General features: G+C 29.6%; 3 protein-coding genes and 2 pseudogenes across 6 annotated transcripts in view; 4 read left to right on the forward strand and 1 right to left on the reverse strand.

Moving 5' to 3' along the window:
- Positions 1-1,510: 1,510 nt before the first annotated feature.
- LOC149882960 (protein lin-7 homolog C-like) overlaps positions 1,511-23,643 on the reverse strand; it is a 33,434-nt gene continuing 11,301 nt past the window's right edge. The window contains exons 6-10 of one of the 4 annotated variants that reach the window (XR_016456382.1): positions 13,472-13,508; positions 13,244-13,292; positions 6,025-6,079; positions 5,839-5,874; positions 1,511-1,669 (exon numbers count right to left, since the gene is read on the reverse strand). Coding sequence is in view for 2 of the 4 variants with exons in the window: in XM_090100357.1 (XP_089956483.1) it covers positions 1,617-1,669; positions 5,839-5,874; positions 6,025-6,079; positions 13,244-13,292 (193 nt within the window). In the remaining 2 variants the exon portion in view is untranslated. Of the gene's footprint in view, positions 1,670-5,735; positions 5,765-5,838; positions 5,875-6,024; positions 6,080-13,243; positions 13,293-13,471; positions 13,548-23,643 lie in introns of those variants that run through there. The other 3 variants (XR_016456381.1, XM_090100357.1, XM_090100358.1) reach the window with 3 other exon arrangements.
- Positions 7,630-9,216, forward strand: LOC149882961 (uncharacterized). The gene is given in 3 exon segments (XM_090099953.1): positions 7,630-7,825; positions 8,427-8,567; positions 8,570-9,216. Coding segments are annotated over 3 exon segments (954 nt in total). The 5' UTR covers positions 7,630-7,659.
- Positions 9,236-10,303, forward strand: LOC149882962 (uncharacterized; annotated as a pseudogene).
- Positions 17,400-19,579, forward strand: LOC149882963 (uncharacterized). The gene has a single exon (XM_090099346.1). It carries the CDS (start codon positions 17,967-17,969, stop codon positions 18,537-18,539), a length of 573 nt encoding a protein of 190 aa, XP_089955472.1. The 5' UTR covers positions 17,400-17,966; the 3' UTR covers positions 18,540-19,579.
- Positions 19,560-21,990, forward strand: LOC149882964 (uncharacterized; annotated as a pseudogene).

Genomic DNA, 23,643 nt, shown 5'->3' on the forward strand with positions numbered 1-23,643 from the left:
ATTAATTAAACATCATACTAACAGCTGCTTGAATTATAAATAAACAGGGTGTGAGAAGGGGACTATTATAGATTGACAAAAACATTTATTGGTGCAAAACATTGCTGGTAAATTTAAAAATTAAGTTGAAAATAAAAATTTAGGGCAAAAAGTACCTAAGTGCAAAACATCTTATTTATCACAAAATCATTATTTTTTTACAAAACAAGTATAAAACTTGGTTTAGATATGTAGCAGTGTGTGCTGGATATAAAAAAAAATGTTACAGTTGAGTAAAATGAATAAAAGGTATTTCAGCTTCAATTTAAAAACTTTGACCTACTTTTTCTCAAAACTCTCAAAATACACTTAAGTACTTTTTCCACTGAGCCCTTCAATTGTTTTAAACTTTTTTTTTTTTTTTGGGGGGGGGGGGGGGGGAAGGGAAACATTTTATCTTGGAGTTCACTTAGTTTTGGAGGATAGTGGATATCATCATCACTGACCACCCCATATTCTTTAGCACAGCTCTCATGAAACCATTGTTGACAAGAGACACATTGCACCTATTTTTCACCTTTCCTTGGATCAGTTTTTAATCCATGACTAACTGTTCATTCACTAAATTGAACAATATGATCCCTAGTTTTTTTTTACATTGTTTCTTTCTCCTTGGTATTTGGGGAAGTTATATTATTTAATCCTAGGGAAGTTGTTATTTAATCACTTATATTATTTAATCACTTATAGCAATCTATAAGATCATTCAATAGTCTTTAGAAAAGAGCATGATTCTTAGCAAAACTAACTTTTAAAATCTCCTAGAACAAGATTTTCCTTTTAGGTTCATCTAAAGATTTCTTTAAATTAATCTGCCTAAGAAACTCCTAGAACGTTTTGAGTGTTTATTATGAATATTGGATATTTTAATGAAAAACCTCAATAAAGCATGTTTAATTATAAAATTATTATATTTTTGTAATTCTAAAATCATTAAACTAAGTATTAGTAATTTTATTTTCATTAAGTTCTTTCTTCCTTCATTTGTTTACATTATATTTATAACAGTGAAATTTTCAAACAGCAATTATTTATTCAAGCAATACGCAATGTATTTTTTTTAGTAAAAAAAAAACAAAAAAAAAAACATTTCATTTATGAAGAAAATGAAGGAGTTTTCAAGATAAATAGCCGTTAACTAAGATAAATAGTTGAAAACCACACTGGAAAAACGATCAAGCTACATTTTTATTGTTTTGAGTAAATTAGATTTTAAACTTTAAAACATCATAGCTCACACCATAGCTCACTTATTTTTTAAGTTAAATATCTGTGTAATGTGATCGGTTTTCTAGTTATATAGTCAAATATTATATAGTCAAACTGCAGCCGAATATAACAGGGGGGAAAAATCCCAAAAAAGCAAAAATGTAGCTTGATCGTTTTTCCAGTGTGGTCTTCAGTTGTTTACTAATTTTCTAGACCTACTTTAACTGATAGTTAAGTAATTGCGAAAAAAAACAACCAACAATTAACATGATTTTCTAGTTTTAAAAACTTGTTTTAAACAGCAGTTGATGAAAAATGATTTAAAAACTTAACTGATAATCTTATATACACCATAAGCCCTTAAGTATTTATTTATTTGTCACTCTCTGTCGATCGAATCTGCTCTCCATTTCATCTAGAACTAAATAAAAAAAAAATTATAACGCATTAGGTGCAACAGCATTCATACACATCTCCTTTACAAAACCCACGTTTTTAGTTCCGAAATATGTTAAATGTTAAACATGTGTATACAGTGTTAGACATATCGGAACCAAAAACAAGAGTTAAATACCTTTTCAAGAAAATAAAAACTATAAAAAACATAACGTAAATTAACTTAAGAAAAAAAACGATTTAAGAGGATTTTACTTTCTAAATCCAACTTAAATTTACAAAAGAAAACTTAAGCTCAGGGGCCAATTACATTTAAGATGTGCCAGGCCGAATTTAAACTAGCAATTTCGAGCTGGAATTTTGCACAACCGCAGCAATCAAATGTTTGTTTCTAAAATTACAATTATGGTATGCAAGTGTAAGTTTTCTGAATTTCTCAAATTTTATCAGATTATAAATCCTCAATAGGTTTTTTATGAAGTTGTTGGAAAACCGATGACGGCCAAGTTGAAGGGAGAGTCATGTTTAGTCATCGGAAAAGTAGAAGCGAGCAATTTTTGTTGAAAGTTACTTTGAAGTTATACAAGGAAAAGAAGTCTCAAAAAAAATCTCTTTAAAAGATTTAAATCTATTAATATTGAAATTGGTTGGTCATAATAAAAGGCTGCCAGGTTACAAGGTGAGATGGTTGATGTTTAGGCTGCAGGGTTGCAAGGTGAGATGGTTGATGTTTAGGGTTTTTTTTAAAATTTAATGATTAGTGTGATATCTATACAAGTCGAATCAACCAACACAACCTATAAAGAGATGCTAGCGAACTGCATGGTTCCATCATACTGATTGATCGAAAAGAATAGACACTTTAAACAAGATATGGTTTATACAGTCCATACAGCTTGAATGGACAAAAAGTTAGACAAGAAATAGATACTATATGGAGAGGAGTTACAACCGTAATTTGCAAAAATCTTGTAAATTCGATGCAAAGAGATGCATAGCCCACAAAAAAGCACGTGCGTGATATTTCAATTACTAATTTTGATATTCATTGTTGGATCAATTTTGATTTATTGCAGTTTGTTTTTTTTACTGATTTATTTTATGATAATGTTCGATAACATTTTAAAACGTAATTGTATGTTTTATTATATATATAAACCCTGACGTATGTTTTATTATATAAATACACCCTGATTAGCTAAGATAAACCAAAATCCCTTTTAACTTACGGAAGTAGTTTTAGAGTTTTAAAAATATTGAAACAACGTAACTTTATTACTTGTAATTTTATCAGATATACATGCGTTGACTGTTTCTAATGCGTAATTTTTATTTTATAAACTTTGTTCACTTAGTCAAAAGGTTTTGTTTTTTTCTTTGACTTTTAGCTAGAAATCGGTTTTTTTTCTTTGACTAAGCTAGAAATCGGTTTTAGTTTTATAAGTTGTTTAGGAGTGAAATTAATTAAAGTTTTAGAATATTTTTAAAAAAGTTGTATATATATATATATATATATATATATATATATATATATATATATATATATATATATATATATATGTAAATAGAAAGAAATTATTTATATAAGTATAAGATTAATATTCTCTCTTTTTATCTTTTTACGTCATATATGGTACATTTAAGCATTTATTTATGTGTATTATAAATATGATTTGTGTTTATATAACAACTTTTTCTTCGATATCTTCGAAGATCGATATCTCTTCATTTCGTAAACTTTCCATTTTGTTTGAGCCCCAAATGAACCTGATATTGGTGCTCGTGTTAATGATGCGATAAGACTTGCCCGTATTATTCCTGATAATTGAAACTAAAAATTCTATGGCTTAATGGTTTAAAAGTCTATCACTACAAGTTTACAAGTATGGTTAAGGCATTCTTATGTTAGGAACTCTGTTTGTCAAATCCGATTTAAGATATGCTCTTTACCAAGAGAATAAGAAATGAAAAAACAAAAACATGGTCATCACGTTGAGCAACGAACTGTAGTTGAAAGTGTACAATTTTCGGATGTGTCCTGGTTGGAAAATAATAAATTTGTTGTCAAGCTTTTTTAGTAACCAACCAACAGCAGAAGTAAGAAGGTTTTCAAAATCAGAAAAAAAAAAAAATTCATTATCGTATCCATAAGTTGTTCAAATCCTTAGAAAACATATGGGAAGCGTTGATTTACTTTACTTACTTCTAGGATATTAAAGTGACAAGGTTCTTTCTAAAAAATGAAATTATTTAGGGAGCGACGATGTATCGTTTAAAGCTGAGTCGATCAATCGCGTTCGATGAATTGAACAACTCATCGCGTTCAATACATCGAACACAATTAGTTTGCTCGATACATCGAACACGTTTAATCGAACAAATGTACCTGAACGATATACGATGTGTTATATAAAGTTTTTTTTTATATAAAATGGTATAAAATTACTTACATTAGTTGTTTTTTCGATATCCGACAATGTTCCTTACGATGTCTTTACATTTCACAAGAGAAAAGGTAAATAACTAATTAACAAATAAAATGAATCGTAAATCGTTCAGTTGAATAGATTGTTTAATTTATTGTCAGCAACAACAAACTGAGTATTCACCAAAAGTCGATGGTCTAGGAATGATAACGAACAGAAGGAAGTTGTCGCTGCATTTAAACAGTGGATAGCAAGTGTAATTGCCTTTTGAGGTAGTTGACAATGATGACTTTAAACACTTCGTGAAAGTATGTACAGAAGGATAGTATGCACCAATTTCTTCAAGTACAATTTTTCGTACTAAAATTCCGTATTTTTACAATGTAATGAAGGTAGCAGTTGATAAAACATTAAATGAAGAAAAACCTCATCTGGATGGAATATCATTCACGCCTGATCTGTGGACCAAAAAAACCACCAACGCAGCATACATTGCTATTTTCAAATGAAGCGATTCTTGATCACCTTACAACATTTTGGTGGCAAACATTCATTGGAAGAAATTGCAAAAAGCTTGAATGGCTTTACTAAAGACTTAAACTTGGGACCAAATGTGCGCACAACAATAACATGCGATGGTGGAGCAAACATAAGAAAGACAGAAAAGATTGTATCATAAATGATGCGTTCTAGTGTGTTTATCATAAGATAAATTTGATAGTGCAGAGTGCTGCATCGAAATGTGAGTTGTGGAGAGATTTAAATTATAATGTGTAGCTAAAGTTTTATAACACACATATGCAAACATATTGGATCCATGTTGCAAAGGATCAACATTACATGGTATTGGGCAAAAGTACAACATGGCCAAAACATCTGTGAAGGAAGCTGTATTCAACATGTGCAAGACCGAACTTAAGAACAACCCATTACCCAACATATCGCAATCCATCATTAATGACACACAACAACATACAATAATATAAACACAGACACAAACACAGCCATAAGAAAACACAATAAATGGATTCGTAAGAATATCTCCCGAAAGTTTAAAGGTCCAAACTTTTGGAAAAGTGGTAGATAACCCGGAAGGGAGGACCTCCTTGATGTTTTCCACAGATGGAAATATGTGGTGACAGGAAAACAAATCTGTCAGCATCAAAAAGTTTAAAAACTTGTTTATATAAGAGAACTAATTTATATTAAAGAGAAAAAAAGACAGTTGAAGAAAATGATGTGCTTTTTACAGTTTGATTAAATTTCCCAAAAAAAAAATTTTTTTTTTTTTTTCTGTAAATTTCCTTTACCGTTATTGTTGCACAATAGCAAATAAAAATGACCAAATAAAATTTTAGATTTGAATCTAGCTGTTTTATATATATATATATATATATATATATATATATATATATATATATATATATATATTTATTCCTTCGATGCATTGCTTAACGATGCGTGTTTCGAGGCATCTCTAACGATGCATTGACCATATTTAACGATATACGATAGGATGTACGATACGATGCGTCGCTCCCAAGTATTATTGTATCTTTTTTCACCTCATTGACATGACAATTGTTAACGCATTTGTATTATAAAATAAAATAAAAAATATTCTGAAATATAAAAATTTAACCTTATTTTAGTAGATTTGGTGAAAAAATGGTGGTCAAATTACTTGTGATGAGCTATGTTCAAAAGACGGGCTCAGTTTACAGACAGCCAATAAAGTAAGTTACTATTTACTGCAGTAAAATCTTACCTCTTGGTGTATATTTCACAACCAGTTTAACAACACCTACAGCATTAAATATTTTATGAATTAAAAAATAATATTGTTGATTTAAGACGATAAGTATCGCAAATAAAGAATGCAATGATATAATATTTAAATCTACTTTTTAAAAAAATTACTCATCTAACAAACAAACAAAAAAAAGAGCATAACCTCTAGCAGCTTTTAAAAGATCAACAGCTCGTTCATGGTTTTCTCCTTCCACATTCTAAAATAAAAGAAACAAAATAAAATAAAGAACAAAAGGTAAAAGCTTATCTATAACATTAACGTAAGTTATTGGATAGCAGTTTCATAAGAAATTATGCAAATTTGAGACCAAATTACATTCGCTACGCATAAAACTATTTAAACTATTATGATAAAACAAAAAATTAAACAAAAGGTAAAAACTTATCTATGACATTAACATAAAGTTAAGTTAAAATCAATATCACATATGATAACTGAGATCTGTATTAAATACTGGTTCAAGCATATTAGTATTTCCATAGATTTTTCTAAAGATGCACTTGAAATATTTATTAAATGGCCTGTTAGTTGTCTCAACCACTTCTCACACTTTTGGTCATATGTGCTTAGTTAATTCAAAAATCCAAGATTAAAGTTAATTCAAGAGTTCAACATTAAAATCCAACACAAAATATTGTGGCTGAGTAGCAACCAAACCACCATGTTTAGATAACATATAACTAATAAGATTTTGTGCACACCTTTAAATTAAAAAAACGTGTTATTTAAATTGATTTAATTGTTGCCAAATTTTTATGGTAAATTAATAAAAACATGAGACATTTTTATTTTAAGTTTTTATTTTAAATTTTTACTTTATACTTTTGTTTTATTTTTATTTCATATTTTTATTTTATATTTTTATATTTTCATTTTTTGCATTTTTTCATCATTTCATAGTTTTATTAAATATATTTGAAATTCCTCTATAAAAAGGTGGCATGAGCAAAGAGAATTTAAAATTTTATTTACACTTAACCGCAAAATTAATGCATTACTTATAAATCCGACTTGTTTTGAAAAATATTATGAATTTCCCGGATTTATCAATTACAAAGATGATTATGTTTATTGTTACGCTTTTGTTTTATTCCGTTTTCCTTATTTAATTTCGAAATTATGGCAGCTTTAAATAATAGAAACTCAATAGTGTTAAGACCAAAGCTTTGTGGAGACCAAATCATGCTCTTCAAAACATTTTCAACTGCTTTTCATTTTAAATACCGTAGCGTGGGGTAATCGAGCACTTCAAGGGGTAAACGCGCACCAGTTAACATATTCATTTTAAAAAACAAACGAAACATTTAGTAATAATGCTTAGTTCATTTTCAAGCTAAAAATACATAAAGTAACTTTAAAAAAGTATAAGTTGTTAATTACAGCTCTTTTGAAAGAAAATAAATAACCGATAACAAGTTAATTATATCACGGTGTAGATTCATAGAATTCCGTAAAAACTATTAACTGAAAACGCTAAGCGTAAGCATTTTTAGTTAAAACTTTCTTAGAACTTTGAATTTTTCTCTAGTATACCATACATATAATGCAGAAAACTCGTATAAGTTTTCAAGTCTTATAAATGAATTGTTCATAAAATATAGGTGTTTCAAGTAAGATGGGGTAATTGAGCACTTTTATACGGGGAAAATGAGCACCTTTTGAATTTACTTGCTTTTATTCTTATACTATTTTTGATAATAAAATTTATAATTAAAAATACAAATAGTTTGAGTTTTTACCTCATATTTTTTACTTTTTTATAACAGATTTGTGGAAATGGTGAGAAACTATATAAAATCAACTCAAAAACAGTCCAAAACTTACACTGATAGTGAACTTAAAAGAGCTATCGAACTTGTTAATGATGGAGAACCTTGTAAACGTGTGGCAAGGCTACTAAACATACCACACAGAACTTTAAGGTGTCATATTACAGGGTTGCCACCATTATTAAAGAACAAAATTCCCTGATTTTCCCTGATTTTTTCGCAAAAATTTTGCTTTCTTCTCCCTGATTTTCCCTGATTTTTCGCTAAAAATTTGCGTATCTCCCCCTAATACTTCCAGCATTCAAATATCCAAACTTAACTTCCAAACCAAACTTCTCCATTAACCCCAGAGCATTTTTATCTCTAAAAAAACAGATACTATAATCGATGAGTAATGAATCAATCAATTTGTTTGAAAATTAAAATAAATAATCAAATACTTCAATCAACACGTGAAATTGTTCTTTGAAAAAAATATAAAAACTACAGTAGAATCCCATCAACCTGAATTCTTAAGGGGTGTATATATATATATATAAACGCAATGTGATTATTTTTCTTTAAAAATGTTAAACATTAACCCTGGTACGCTGGAAAAGGAAAGTTTTTGTTAGAAAACATTTCAAAACATAAAGAAAAATTAAAAGTTCCCTGATTTTCCCTGATTTTTTTCCAATATCAACTATTCCCCCTGACTTTCCCTGATTGTATCTAAATTTCCCTGAATTTCCCTGGTTTCCCTGATTTGGTGGCACCCCTGTATTAGTGGTTTTTGCAAAAGTAGTGTGGTTGGTCGAGCGAGTTCATTGTTACCTGATGAGATGTCAATTGCACAATACATTGCAACTTTTAGTGATTTTGGCTATGCATTTGATAAAATAGACCTTTAATTATTTGTACAAAGTTTTCTTAACAATTTGGAAGAGACTGCCCATGTTTTAAAGAAAATTTGCCTAGTGATGATTGGGTAAGATCATTTTTAGAGCGGCATAAAAGTCTTTTGACTTATCGAGCATGTCAAAATATTTGTAGAAAACGTGCTGCAATTTCATCTGACTCTGTTAATAGATTTTTTAACAACTTAGAGGATACTATAAAAAATGTTCAACCACAAAACATAATAAACTATGATGAAACTAATCTTTCTGATGACCCAAAATCAAAACAAATGATATTTCGGAAAGGTACTAAACATGCTGAAAGAGTTATAAATACATCAAAGTCATCAGTGTCTATAATGTTTGCATGTACTGCTGATGGTGTTTTTCTTCCTCCATATACAGTGTATAAAGCTGAGCGTCTAATGGACACTTGGATACTTGGAGGTCCAATTGGTGCATGCTATAACCGTACAAAATCTGGTTGGTTTGATGGCAACTGTTTTAAAGATTGGATGCAAACATTAGTAATACCTTACTTCAGACATGTTGACAACAACACACCAAAACTTCTTATAGGTGAAAATTTAGCATGTCATTTATCTATTGATGTTATCGAACTTTGTGAAGCTAACAACATTAGGATCGTCTTCTTACCTCCTAATAGTATTGCTACAGCCTCTTGACCTTGCAGTTTATGGACCCATGAAATCAGCATGTAGAAAAGTAATTACTGAATGGAAAATTGGTGAAGATTTCCTACATCCCTACCAAAAATGGTTTTCCAAGATTGCTCTTTAATCTCTTGACTAATATGAATCACATACAAGAGTTTGCTGTAAATGGGTTCAAAACATCTGGTATCTACCCACTAAACAGAAAAAAATTATTGACAAGATTTTAAGGACAGACATATCTAAATCTTCTCAGAACTTAGTATTCCCATTAGTTCTTGAACGTCTTGCAGAACTTCGAGAAGCTTCTGCTAAAAAGTCTGGAGCAGTAATGCGTGGGAAAAAAGTTAAGGTTTCACCAGGAAAAAGTGTTTCACTAGAAGATGTTGCAACAGATTCTTCTGCTTCTAAATTCCAATCAAAACACAAGCTAATCAAAATAAAAAATACCCAGCTTAATGAATCCTTACATATAGAAAGACAAGAGAGAAATTTGAATACTTTTAAAGAAATGATTGATTATGATATACCTTCAAGCTCCATGTATATTAAGCTACAAGAAGCTTCTGATAAAAAATCTGATAGTATACAGGAAGAAAAAAGTGAAATGTTAAAAAAAAAAGATTTATTTACTGAAAAAAGTGATTTATATGATGATGATTATGAACTTGAAGGTTCGCTTTTCCATCAAAAACAAGCACACATGCAAAAAAAGTTTGACAACTACTTAAATGAAAGCACCTACGAATTAAATTCTCTTTGCTCTAAAGGAATGTGTGATCCTAAAGTGGTTGCAACCTCTGAATATTTATTAACAGAGGGTTCTTATGTTGTTGTAAGGTTTGAAGGAAAAAAGGCACCATATCATTTTGTAGGCCAAGTTGTAAATATAGAAAATGATAACAATTGGAATATTAAATACTTTAGACAAGATTTTGATGCTTCAAACCCAAGAATCATCTCCTTCAAAGAACCACAAGTTCCTGATTACTTTGTTACAGAAAGAAAATCAATCATAAAACATCTTCCATGTCCCCTATATGAAAAAAACAACATATCTTTTTTGAAAGAATCTATTGGTGACTTGTATATGTGTTAATATTATATTAGTGTGTTTCATATATTTATATGTTTTTCTGTATATTGTTATCTTAGTTCAAATGAATTATATATTTGGCAAGTATTTTTCATTTGTATATTATATTATATACATATATATATATTTATATATATTTATACATATATAAAAATAATAAGATTTAAAAATTTGTAGACATCCGATTTTGGGGGATCTTTGGGGCCCAGGACATGGCCTAGTCTGGCCTATTGGTAATTTTATTTATGGTTTTATATGGTATTAGACTATTGAATAATTCAGCTCTGTATGTATATTTATCAAATGTGTACACACACACACACACACACACACACACACACACACACATAAATTTGACAATTTTATCAAAAAAATAATTAGGTGCTTGTTTACCCCAAATCATGGGGTAAATGCGCACCTGTATATTTTTTAACATAATTTCTTCGCTTTATATTTTTTCTTAAATCCAACATACCTCTAAGAAAGATTTAATGTAGTAGGGGAACCCGGGGTAAGACGGGATACTGTTATAGGTTATAGCAATAGGTTATAGCAATATGCCCATACGTAGCATACTTTTATATGCCAATAGAGATTAAATTTGGCACTCATTTCAATTTTTTTCACTTTTACTAATTTAATGTAATTTAGCATCATTTTTATTCATGGGATTTCTGTGTCACTCCATCGTGCCGTGGTGATTGGGGTAAGATGGGATGGGTATCCCATCTTACCCCTATACCTGGGGCAAGATGGGATTTTCAGGACTTTTGCCATATTGAAGCTAGCCATCATGGTGGATGATATATTACTATGTTTACTACGGAATCATACAGGATATACATATGGCTTCATGATTAGTAAAATAGGGGGAAATATATAGGTGTCTTCGTGTCCCAATCTGACTGTTTTGCTTAAGTATCCCGTCTTACCCCGGGTTCCCCTACTAAAAAAACCATCTCACTTTTTAAAATGATTTACAAGCTTTTTTTTTATTTTGGAAAAGCTATAAAAAAGGTGCTCAATTACCCCACGCTACGGTAACCTGCATTTAAAACTAAGATTTAGAGTTTCCTAATGGAAAATGAGTCCGTCACTAGTTAATAATAACCCAGAACATTCTGTTCAAGAATTCTTCTATATTCTTCTTTTTTAATCATACAATAGACTTTATCTAAATCTCAGATTCCAGAATTGCAGAAACAACCCCAAAACTATAGTGGAGCCCAGTGATGCTTCACTGTAGGCACAACATACTCTGGCAATATCTTCCTTTTATTGTTCTGCAAGCGTACACTCTCCTTTTTAAAATAATTATTTGAAACTTCAATTTGTCAAGTACTTTTTCAAAGCCTTTTATTATCCATTTATTGTGAGCAAGGGACCATTCTAGTCTTTTTTTCTTACTTTGAGTTTTGCTCACTTGTAAACGGATTTCTGGGGCCGTGATCAATTTCATGTGTTGGTTACAGCAATAAACCACTCATCTCTTATAGTGGCTTTTGGTCATCCTGACCAAAGAAGATCTTGATGATTTCCGCTTTGTCTGTATTACTGTATCACAACAATGAACAAAAGTTGCTGATACTTTCAGCTATACTGCAATACCACATTCAGATTTTTTTTCATTGTATAATATAATAATAGCAGTTTGCTTTCTGACATTAAATTCTTTTGACTTTCCCCATGTTTATGATATCTTTACTTTAAAAAAGTTAATTGAAGACTGTATTTATTTTCACAAGAGCATTCCTAAGTGTCAGTAACTAAACAATAAATGCGATATTTAAGCATGAAACAATAACTTTTAAAAGTAGTTATAATAATAAAGAATAAAGCAAAGATAACAACCAGTGGTTACAGTGATAATTTAAGATAATTTACTGGTACATTTTATGTTTTTTTTTCTGAAACCAGTATTGGTTAAGACTAAGAAATGTTAAATTAGCATTTCTTACTTTTAGCCAATTGTATGGATGTCCCAAAAAAGTTTTACTTTCAATAAAATATTAACACAATTTGAAAATATGTATTTTAACATCTCTCATTTGGTCTCAAACTTTTGGCTGGCTGTGTAAAAAGCACCTGGTTAATAATAAGTTTGATAAATAGAAAAAATCTAAACAAGAACAGGAAAGAACAGTTATGAACAAGCTGTTTTACTACATTGAAAGTTATTTATAAAATTTATTTTTTTAATTAACTTTAATTATTTAATACACTGCCAGTAAAAAAAAAAGAAAAGAAGCATTACAAACTAGATTTTTCTCATAAACATAGCCTAACATATAAATATAACCTTGTATGTCTGCAAAAAAGCATTAATTAAACAAGAATAAACACACTAAATTACATGGGTCAACAAGACACTGATTAAGTGAGAACCAGCTATTTTTGTAAATTACACAAATCAAACACCAAAGTAATTGCACTAAAATAATCACATTAAAATCTGTAACAAACTAATTTTCTTTTTAACAATCCAAAATATATTACATTCAAAAATTCACATTAAACAAAAAATTTAAAAATTTATCCATAACATTATAACATTAACTATATATGATTTCTAATAATGATGATGAATAATAATGCATAAAATTCAACAATACAGCCATAAAAGAATTAATTACTTTATTGATAACCATTACAAGATTGCAACTATAACATAGACAAACAAATATTCATGTTTTGGCAACTATTGACTTCTTAAACAAACAAAGCTGTTGCACAAATATGAAAGCCATAAAGCTGTAATGGTTTTTACTAACTTTTTATTTTGAGATATTTCTATACAGCTTAAAAAAAATCTTTGAAAATTATAATCCTTACAAATGTTTTAGAAAGGATCTATACTCCTTTAATGATTACTCAAAACTAAGGTTTTGTGTACAACTAAATGTTTAAAAAGAAAAAAACAACAACAGTATAGAAAATTCTTACTACACCATTTACAGCAAGCAACTGATCACCTCTTTTTAGTCCACCATGTCTAAAAGCATTTATAAATATTAAGAATAGGTATATGAGTTTTATGCACTCAATATGAGTGCCTACTTCAGTAAATGATTATTTAAATTTTATGCTGATTATCAAAAATCACTTGCAATAGAACTTAGATAAGACAGCTTCTACGAAAACTTTACAAATAAACTACTAAAACATATTTACTTTTTAACAGCTAACAACTTTAATACTTTTGACAGGCCTACATGAATAGCACATAAATAAATGCTTTGGGTATTTCCTAGAAATAGCACATCAATAAATGCTTTGGGTATTTCCTAGAAGAACTTGATTTTTTTAGAATACAAATGAAAACAAAGTAACTAAAATGTTATAAAAAAATGAGGTTTGCTGAAAATTTAACAGGCTTGTTACTTTCCCTAGAGATTGCATTAGCTTGTTTATTCAAAAACAAACTAATGCAGTCTCTGGAGGAAAGTATATATTTCAGCCCAAATCTTGAAAATTATGACAGGTTCAACTGTTACATAGTTACGAAGGTAAAGGATTTTTCTTTCATAAAAAAATTACAATAATAAAGGATAATAAATTAAATAATAAAGGTTTAAAAAAATTACAATAATAAAGGAGTAATAAAGGAGTAGAATACATTACATTCCTATAGTAGAGCCCAAAGCAATGCAGCTGAAAAATGATGACTTTATACAAACTTCTTTACAGGCAAACTATAAAAGTTCTACTGATTGATATTGTTTTTTATTGGCCAAGAGCTAACGTTTTTGAAGTTTGCTTGATAGTGAATTTTAATATAAAGAATCAAGTTCAGGACAATAATAAAGTAAAGTATGAATTTAGTCAAGAAAAACATTTTTTTGAATGGAAAAAAATAATCTTCTGCTTTTCATTCAGCAAATGGCAAATTGTTTAAACTAAATTTACCATATAAGAAAGTTCAATTTAGAAATGATATTTATCCAAACAATAATTAATAAGATTGAAAATACTTTTCCTTACAGGAAAATGAATCATATAGTCCCTTCATATCTTTAATGTTTACAAATGCAACTAAAACTGACAAAAAAAACAACTTAAAATTACAGAAATAAGATCATTTGAATCAGATTTATTTAAAAAGGAATTTAAATTGAAAGAATGTCGAAAAGAAAAGAAAAATTTAAACAAAAAATTTATATCAAATATCATTATACTTTTCAATGCTGTGATATACAGAACAATTTTAAACTATTTAATTTAGGCATTCAAATGTCAGAAATTAAAACTACACTGATATCTGCTTTCTCATGTGATGTGAACAAAAGCAATTTGCAAATATTCATTCTCACAAAACAGCCATATCTATTTTTTGTAAATACATATTTCTATTTATAAGCAGATTTTGGAAAATCCTAATCCATATTTAGAATACAAATACAAAATACTTGGCAGAAAATACTTTTAAAGTATTTTATTTTGTATTTAAAATACAAAATAAAATACTTTAAATGTATTTAAATTACATATTTAAAATACTAGTATTTTAAATACTTTCCAACACTGGAAATGTAATACAAAGGAATAGTTAAATATTTATGTTTGTTAGCATCTATAACCCTAACATGAAAATTAGTTTTGAAAACCACAGAAAATATCATGGTTTATTTAAACACCCACTTGAGATAGTATGAATGCACATATTTTTAAATTTATGATTTTTTTTTCTGCATTTTTTTACATATATCATCTATCCACATTTATATCACCATGATTTACTAACATTACAAAATAAAATAAAAGAAATAAAATGAAAAATTTAAGCTTCTTTTTTTTAAATTTCTTTGTTATTTGAATAATTTTGGATGATAGTGTATGTATTGAAGCAAAGATTAACAGTAACTTAATAATTAAGGGGAAAAATGGAAAAAATCTAATATTTAAGGAACAAATTAATAGCAAAAAATTCATATAAATTTAGTTTTAAAGTTCTACTCTTATAAAAAGGGTAGGAATCTCAAATGTTAACTTCCATATTAGAAGAATTACATACAGACTTGATAAAACGTAATGTATCCAGTAGAATAAGCTTAAATGTTATTCTTGCAATAAAAGTAATACTTCTATGTCAACTTTTTAATTGAATTAATTCTGTAATACAAAATAAGCTTAATGAAAAAGCTGACATATAAAGTTTCTTCAGAAATTAAAAAAATTGTTTAAGTGTTTCCGAAGAAGTGCCAGGTATTAATTTTATATATAGAATACAAATATTTATCTGATTATAAAATTGATTTTAAAATTAACTAAATGTTCAACTTTATTCATACTCAATCAAATTACAGGAAATTATATAAAAAATTACTTCAATATGAGCAAAAAATGTAATGTTTCTGTAATACTTGATAAGAACAATTAACTAGTTGCAGTTTTATAGACCAGGTTCCCCATTTTATAGCAGAAGCAATCTATTGCACACAAAAAAGATTTAGGAATTAATGATACTTGAAAATAAGTATTAACAATTTAAGAGTAAGATTGAATATCAGGACAGTTTTCAGTGAGAGGATTTATTAATAAATAGAATGTCTTAATGGAATACTGTACAGTAGAAATAGAAAAAGATCTGATATATATTACCAAAAATTTCATATCAATCCATAACTTACATTTAATAACAATTTTAACACATTGATGGACAGTAGGAACAAGCGAAGTTCAAAAATTAACACTAAATGTTTTTGTAGTTTTTAAAATATTAGCACATTGACAGACAGTAGGAACAAGTGAAGTTTGAAAACTAACCTTATATGTTTTTGTAACTTTTAGAATATTAGAAGTATAGTTTTACTTTTTCTGCTTAAATAAACTTAATTTTGATTAATTTAGCACCTTTAATTAAGTTGTGGCACATAGTGAACTTAGCTTTGAAGGCTATAGACGCAAGTGTCCGTCAACGGATTATTTATTGAACGGATTATTATACAACAGAATAATTCTTGAACAGGCAAGAAATAATTAGATTATTTGGATTAGTAAAACTAGTTCATGCAGATTTTTCTAGATATCTGTGGAACATTTGTAGTATTTTACAGATTTCAAGTATTGATTAAACTTTTTGAGTTTATCATATTTTTGCTATACTTTTGTTCAATCAGACAACTTAGATAACTGGATCACTAGCATCTTTAAATATTAGAGTTCTTACCATAGCAGACATTTAAAGGGTAATGACTGTTGAAAACTAGTTAACAATATGGATGCTCTTCAACAATTAGCTGAGAGAAGTTTAGCATTCCAAGTTTTTGGGGTCATTGAAACCCTGAAAAGTTCAAGTAAGTGATGAATTCATATTTTGTCACAAACCTTGAAGATGAAGCCTTGAAGAATACTGATCAGTTCAAAACATCATATTTTGTAATGCCAAATTGAAGTGAGATTCCTAAGATCTATAATGTCTTTCTTCACCTGAAGGACTTTATTTGCCACAAAAATATGCCTTCATGGCTGTTCAGTGAACAAGCAGCTAAAGCAGCACATTAGGATTTTATCCAAATGAATCATCACTGGGTCAGGTCTATCATCTGGACACATCTAGAGTGTGCCCAATAGTTGGTCAGCAGAATGACTACAATAGCATTCCTCTTTAGGAAAAAAATTAAAATAAGATACCTATCTTTTTTAATGTAATTGAAAAGTAAGAACATCAAATCAATTTAGAGAAGAAAGATTATTTTTTGACTAAAATTTTGTTTTTGGTTGCAGAAACTTATTTGAAATAAGAAAACATTTTTTATTCTGAAGAGTGCTGCCAAGAAACCTTGTAGATGTTTGAATGTCTTGAAAAAAAAAATTTTTTTCAGAATTTCTAAAGTTTCTCTATTTTCTCATGATTTGGATCACTCATATGAAACACATATATACTTAGAAAACTACTATCTGGAACACTGCAATCAACCCCTGATACAATTTTTATTTAGTAGTCCATCAAACATTTTATTATTTGACTAAATACAGTCAAAGTGTTTCTATATGAAATTATATATATATATATATATATATATATATATATATATATATATATATATATATATATATATATATATATATATATATATATATACAGGGTGTATACTTAATTTCTGACCCCCCACATGTTACAAACACAAGATTTTGAGTTGCTCTCTTAAATGCTACTTTAGCCCGAAAAATACTTTAGTATGTATTTTGGTGTAACTATACTTTCTGCACTTAAAACGCTCACTTCAGATAGGATATGACCTCAGAAAATGTTTATGGGAGCCATTTTGTCAACATACATAAAAATGATATTTTCATTCTCCTTGTCTTCCACGGCCTTTGGCATTATGACTATAGTTTTAGCACGATTTTTAAGTAAATTGTCCTTATTACTCCTTAATATGTGATCTTAGTTTGCCAATTAATAACACATTTTTTCTTCACTGTTTATGACGTATTGCTACTCTTCGAAACCGGGGTTAGAAATTAAGTTTACACTTTTTTAATGTTTAGCATTTTGGCTACAAGAAATAATCAGCATTATTTTTATTTGCCTTATTTATATCAGTGATACTTGGTGTTTGTTTATGATTTACATTAATTACTCTGTGTGTATTTATATGTATTATATGTATATGTTACTAACATGTATTATATAACATGTGTTTTTTAGCAATTTACTCTGAAAATGAGTTCTGATAAACAGTTACTTCGTCACCGAATTCAAGTTTTATGTAGTCAAGGATTAAGCATTAAAGAAATCACTAGACCGTGTAAAGTTTCTCGAAATACTGTAAGGAAGTGGGCAAGAAAACAAGAGGGTGACGTCACAGATGCTCAGCGACCTGGAAAGCCAACAAAGTTTTCACCAAGAACCAAGGACAAGGTCAGAAAGTGGGTCAAAGACAAAGTCGGAGTTGGAACAAGAACTGTAGCTAAGAAACTGAATTTTTCAGACAGTTACAAAGAAAGAGGAAAAACAATTTCACACAGTGCTATCAGTAAATATTTGAGCAAGACCACATGGGGAAAGCATGCCTATACACAGAAAGTGAAACCCATGTTGTTGCAGAAAAACATCACTGATCGCGTAAATTTTTGTACTCGTTTGCAAGAAGAGGGATTCGCAGATGACTCACCGGATGGTAAAGTGAAACGAGCTCACGTATTGTGGACTGATGAGAGTCCAATTGAATTATATCCGGCTCCAAATCGTCAAAATCAAAGAGTACGTACAGCAACACCAAAGTCAATACCTTAGGTTCGACGTCCGAAATTCGGTCTCAAGATTATGATAGCCGGCGGCATTTCTTGATATGGCAAAACTGATCTGGTTGTTGTTGAGCAAAATAAAACTGTTGATGGAAAATATTACCGTGATATTATTCTACCTGTGTACAAACGTGCAGCTGATGATAAGACCATCTTTCCTGTGAGAAATAAAGTTATTCTGATGCAAGATGGAGCAACTTGCCACACGGCAAGAGCAACAATGAATGTGATCAAAAGAGACTTTCCAGCAGTGTGGACCGACTGGCCTGGCAACTCGCCCGACTTAAATGTCATCGAACATATTTGGTCAAGACTCCAGGACAGTGTTTTACACAATCCTCGACCTCGTAATCGTGAACAGTTGATCAGACGTGTTGAACAGGAGTGGGCTGCCATTACGCAAGAAGAGTGTTTTCGCCTAGTAGAAAGCCTGCCAAGGAGAATTACCCAATGCATAGAAAGAAATGGACAAAATACTGATTACTGACTATTAACATATATTCTTTGTCTAATTAAATTGATATGACAGTAATAAAATGGTATGTGTTGAAATACCGTATTCTTAAACCGAGATATAGGGGGTCAGAAATTAAGTATACACCCTGTATATATATTAGGGAAGGTCGATTTTACCATTTTTTTTGAATATCAAATTAAGTAATGTTGCAGTTACTGTAACTAGGTTATAACAACAACTCCACCAAATTTCAGGAATACTGCATTAAAAATGGCTTGCAGATTTGTATTTAAAGTTTTCAATTATGCCCTAAATTTGTAAGTTTCTAAAATATTTGGAATTTCAATCTTTGAAATTTTAAATTCCAAACAAGTATCTCATTTCAAAATATCTCATTTTGAATATATAATGCAACCAATAAAAATGTTTGTTAAGTTACAGCAGCCAATCCAATTTATCGCATCTGGCAATTGTTTAATGTATAAAAAAATTAATTTAAAATAGTAAACAAAAACTTCAACAAGAATTACAAATATTATCAACAATAAAAAAATGCCAACAATTATAGTTACACCTATTACACGAAAAACAAGTGGAAAAAAGTATGGTGGTGGTCCATGTGAATTATTAATGACAGAGCCAAGTACTTACAGACAGGTTATTCAATACTACTACTATCTTATTCATGTAAAGCCAACTGCAGATATCATAGAAGTTACTGAGCAAATTAAAGATAATTTAAAATCAATTTGGGCTGCAGTGAATCCTAATCTACCTCTAATAATTAACAAATCTATTGCTAGAAAGGTAAAGGATCTTCTCATTCTAGTGAAAAACATTAATTGCAAGCATGGTAGAGCAAGTACCAAATGAAATCTTGATGCAAATTTGGATAAGCTTTTCGATATTTCTGCTTGTTCTTGCTCATTGGATGTGCTACCTTGCAGTGATAGAAAAGTATCATGCAACAAAGCAAATTGCTCAGAAGAACATATTATATGAAGTTGCCCTCAAAACATAAAAGTACCTCTTGAAGATAGAGTTTATCTTTAAGATCAGAGGCAGAAAATTGGTCCAAAAGGAGCTTATCAACTTTCTTCAGTTGATAAAGTAGCTTTCAAAAGAAACAAGAGGATTGATAATGAGCAACAACAACTATCTCAAAGGGAAGTTGATAAAGCAGAATCTCTCATACAACAATGTCATCTGAAGAAGCTAGTTGTTCAACTGAAACTGAGGTAAACTTATTGTAACTTTATTGATATATTTTAAGTACATGCAAATTTTGTATGCTGAAATTTCCTTCAAGAAGAAGCTGAATGGCAACCAATAAAGAAATTTCCTGGAGACTGCAACTTAACTAAACTTCCCAGGTTTGCTATGGAATTTGTCAGAAATGAGTGTTCGTCAAACTTAGGTGCAGCTCTTGCAAATGCTTTACTAAATGGCATTAAATATATTTGAGAAAAGATGTTGATATCAATTACATTTTGATTGACAAGTGCAAATTAGAGAGGGCTAAAGCACAAATTTTGATTGACAAGTGCAAATTAGAGAGGGCTAAAGCACAAATAAAGATAGTTAGTGAAGGTAAAGATCTAGAAAAAAAATTAGTTAATTTGCCTTGGTGTGGATAGCAAACTTGATCATACCACTCAAACTTCTTGCATAATAAACTCACCTGAAGGGGAATTCCTCAAAAAATATATTGAACCTGAACATCACACAACGAGTCCGCCGTAGTGTAAAAAAAAAATTTCGTAAAAATGAAAAAAAGATTCCCACAATCTTTTAGGCACTATCCAGCTAAGAAAATGTGAAAGTTTCAAAAAGTTTGGATCGTCCAAAAAAAAGTTATCACGTTATGAAATTGTAACTTATAAAATGGCTTAGAAAGGCCAAAAAAGACTTTTATATACCGCTTTGTAGAGTGTTCACTCCTCTTCGACTTAGTAATACATTGCTTTATATATATTTTCTGGATTATATCAAAAATATATATAAAGCAATGTATTACTAAGTTGAAGAGGAGTGAACACTCTACAAAGCGGTATATCTGAATTTTTTGTACGTTTCAAAACAGAGATGCCACTGTAATTTAAACAACAAGTTTATCAACTACATCATTAAGAAATAAGAAACATCGAAATCGATTGTCAAAAATATTACAAAATTAGACCGGAATCCAATAACAAAACATCAATTTACATCCATTTTAGGGCATTCTTCAACTGATTTTCTCCGGACAACTTATGCCAAGTCATTTCGTTCGATAATTTACTGTGAAAACTTTCTATTCCTTTTTCAGATCCTGCTCCGATAAACTTATTTCTGTGCACAAAAAATGCAAGATGTATCACCATCATGTGAATTAAAGGGGTTGTCCCAAAACCGCCAACCATTTCAAGACCATTGGCTAGGGTAGCTGTCAAACAACAATCTCTAGAAGCAGAATGAACCTCTTTGCATGCGATTACAGCAGCTTCCTCTAATAAAATAAAAAATTAACATTAAACTCTACGTTTTTTTTTCTGGAACCTATTTGACTCATAGAACAATTCCTATAATTGGCGCAACTGGTTTAGTACTTGCAAAAGAGAAATTCAGTGTTTTACAAGAATTTAACAGTGTTGAAAATATTCAGGCAGTTCTTCTTGATAATACTGCTACCAATACTGGCCCATTAAGTGGTTTAATGGTAAAACTTGAAGAGTTAAAACGAAAACTGCTCCTCATTGGGTGCGCGATACATTAAAACAAACTTCCTTTAAGAGCTCTTTTTTAAAAACTAGATGGTGTAACAACTGCACCAGAAAGCTTTAGCGGCCTTCTTGGCAAAAGATGTGCAGAAAATATTCAGGATTCACATCAAGTTTTGTTTGAATCTGTCACAAATGCTATAGTTGATAGGTATATTCCAAAAGAAGTACTGAAAGACCTTAGTAGTGACAAAGACTTTTATTTGAGTATTGCAAAGGAGTAGGGTCTGGTAAAGTTGCTGATAAATGGGCTGCTTATAAAATTGGTCCATTTAACCATGCAAGGTGGTTAACTCTAGCTATTCGCATTCTCTGTTTATATACAAGAGACAATCAACCAAACCAGTCTTTAAAAAAACTAGTCTACTTTATTGTTCAAGTTTATGCTCCAGCATGGTTTGAAATAAGGACATCATTCAAGCTGCACGGCTCTCCTTGTCTTCTTTTTTCCTCTATCGTTCAACTAAATATTCTCCCGTTTAATGATGTGATACATATTGTGAAGCAGAACATTAAAAATAACACATTCTGCCTAAGACCTTAAAACATTCTCTATGCAATGATTAAAGATGATGACAACAAGATCAGAAACCATGGTTTTCAATCAAAGACTCTTAGAGAAAATTATCTTTTTAAATTATTTAATTGACTTAGTAACTAAATGAACTTGACCAGTTTTCAAAATGAATTGAAATAAATTCCTGTAATAAATTTTAATGCCAATTACTGGTATGAGTTGACCTCACTGCTTCAGACGTTACAGAGCCTCCTGCTACGCAACATTTTACAATTCAAGAAATTCAATACTTCATAGACAATTCTGTTAAGCCAGATAATCCGGACTTCCCATCTCACTCCCTGAGTGTCGAGCCAACTGCTAAACTAATATCGGAAGCATCCCATTATGGGTTTGAGAATCGACACAGCTGCATCATGACAAAATTGCTTAGCAGAAAGATGCGTCAAGCATTTATTTCATAAATATATAATTCCCATTCATATGATGATATTTTTGAATAAATTCAAAAAGTTATTAAATTAGATAAACAACTTTTTATAAATTTAGAACCATAAATTATAAAAAAGGTGTTTAGAAAACTTTTTAACATATTCTCACAATTAAAAATTTTAATTTCTACTTATCGCGCTTTTTATAGCGTTTTTCATACAGTCGCAATAATCTTTAAAATCAAATCCGCAAACCATTTTTCATCGAAAATCGCTGAAATTTTTTGAGGTATCTCATTTCAACTACCTCCAACTACTGCAACATTACGCAATGGGCTGGGGTAAAAACAACCCTAATATATATATACATATACATATATATATATATATATATATATATATATATATATATATATATATATATATATATATATATATATATATATATATATTTATAACTGATTTTTTAAGCATACAATCCTTGTATTTATGCCACCAGTATGTTCTAGACGTTTGTGGAACATTTACAACATTTATTTATGTTTCAAAGGTTCTGGAGTCATCTAGAAAGATTTTTTAAATTTTCTTTAACCAAATTAGTGTGGAATCTATATAGATTGTAGGAGATAATAGGTTAGTTTCAAAACATCACAGACCAGTTTAAGAAAATCTAAGTTTAAAGAGAACAATCGTAATTTTTTTAATCATAATTTTTTTAGTTTTCTAGATGAAAGGAAATAAAAAATAACATTTACTGACCAAAGAGAGAAAAAAGTTGGCATGTTTACAAGCTCTTAAAAAAGTTAAATACTAAAAAAAGTTCTAAAAAAAGTTCTAAAAAAAGTTCAAGATTTCATTTGCATAAAATGTTATTATGCTGATTAAGTATACTATTTCTGTCTATATCTCCAGAAGCCTAATCATGATAA

The sequence above is a fragment of the Hydra viridissima genome, unplaced genomic scaffold (genome assembly GCF_058129835.1).
Source record: "Hydra viridissima isolate aposymbiotic clone 2 unplaced genomic scaffold, HvirCarnegie_v1 scaffold_10, whole genome shotgun sequence".
Lineage (NCBI taxonomy): Eukaryota > Metazoa > Cnidaria > Hydrozoa > Anthoathecata > Hydridae > Hydra > Hydra viridissima.

Bases quoted from the DNA above. Each gene is read 5' to 3' on its own strand.
- LOC149882963 (XM_090099346.1), top strand. From the start codon at position 17,967: ATGAGTTCTGATAAACAGTTACTTCGTCACCGAATTCAAGTTTTATGT.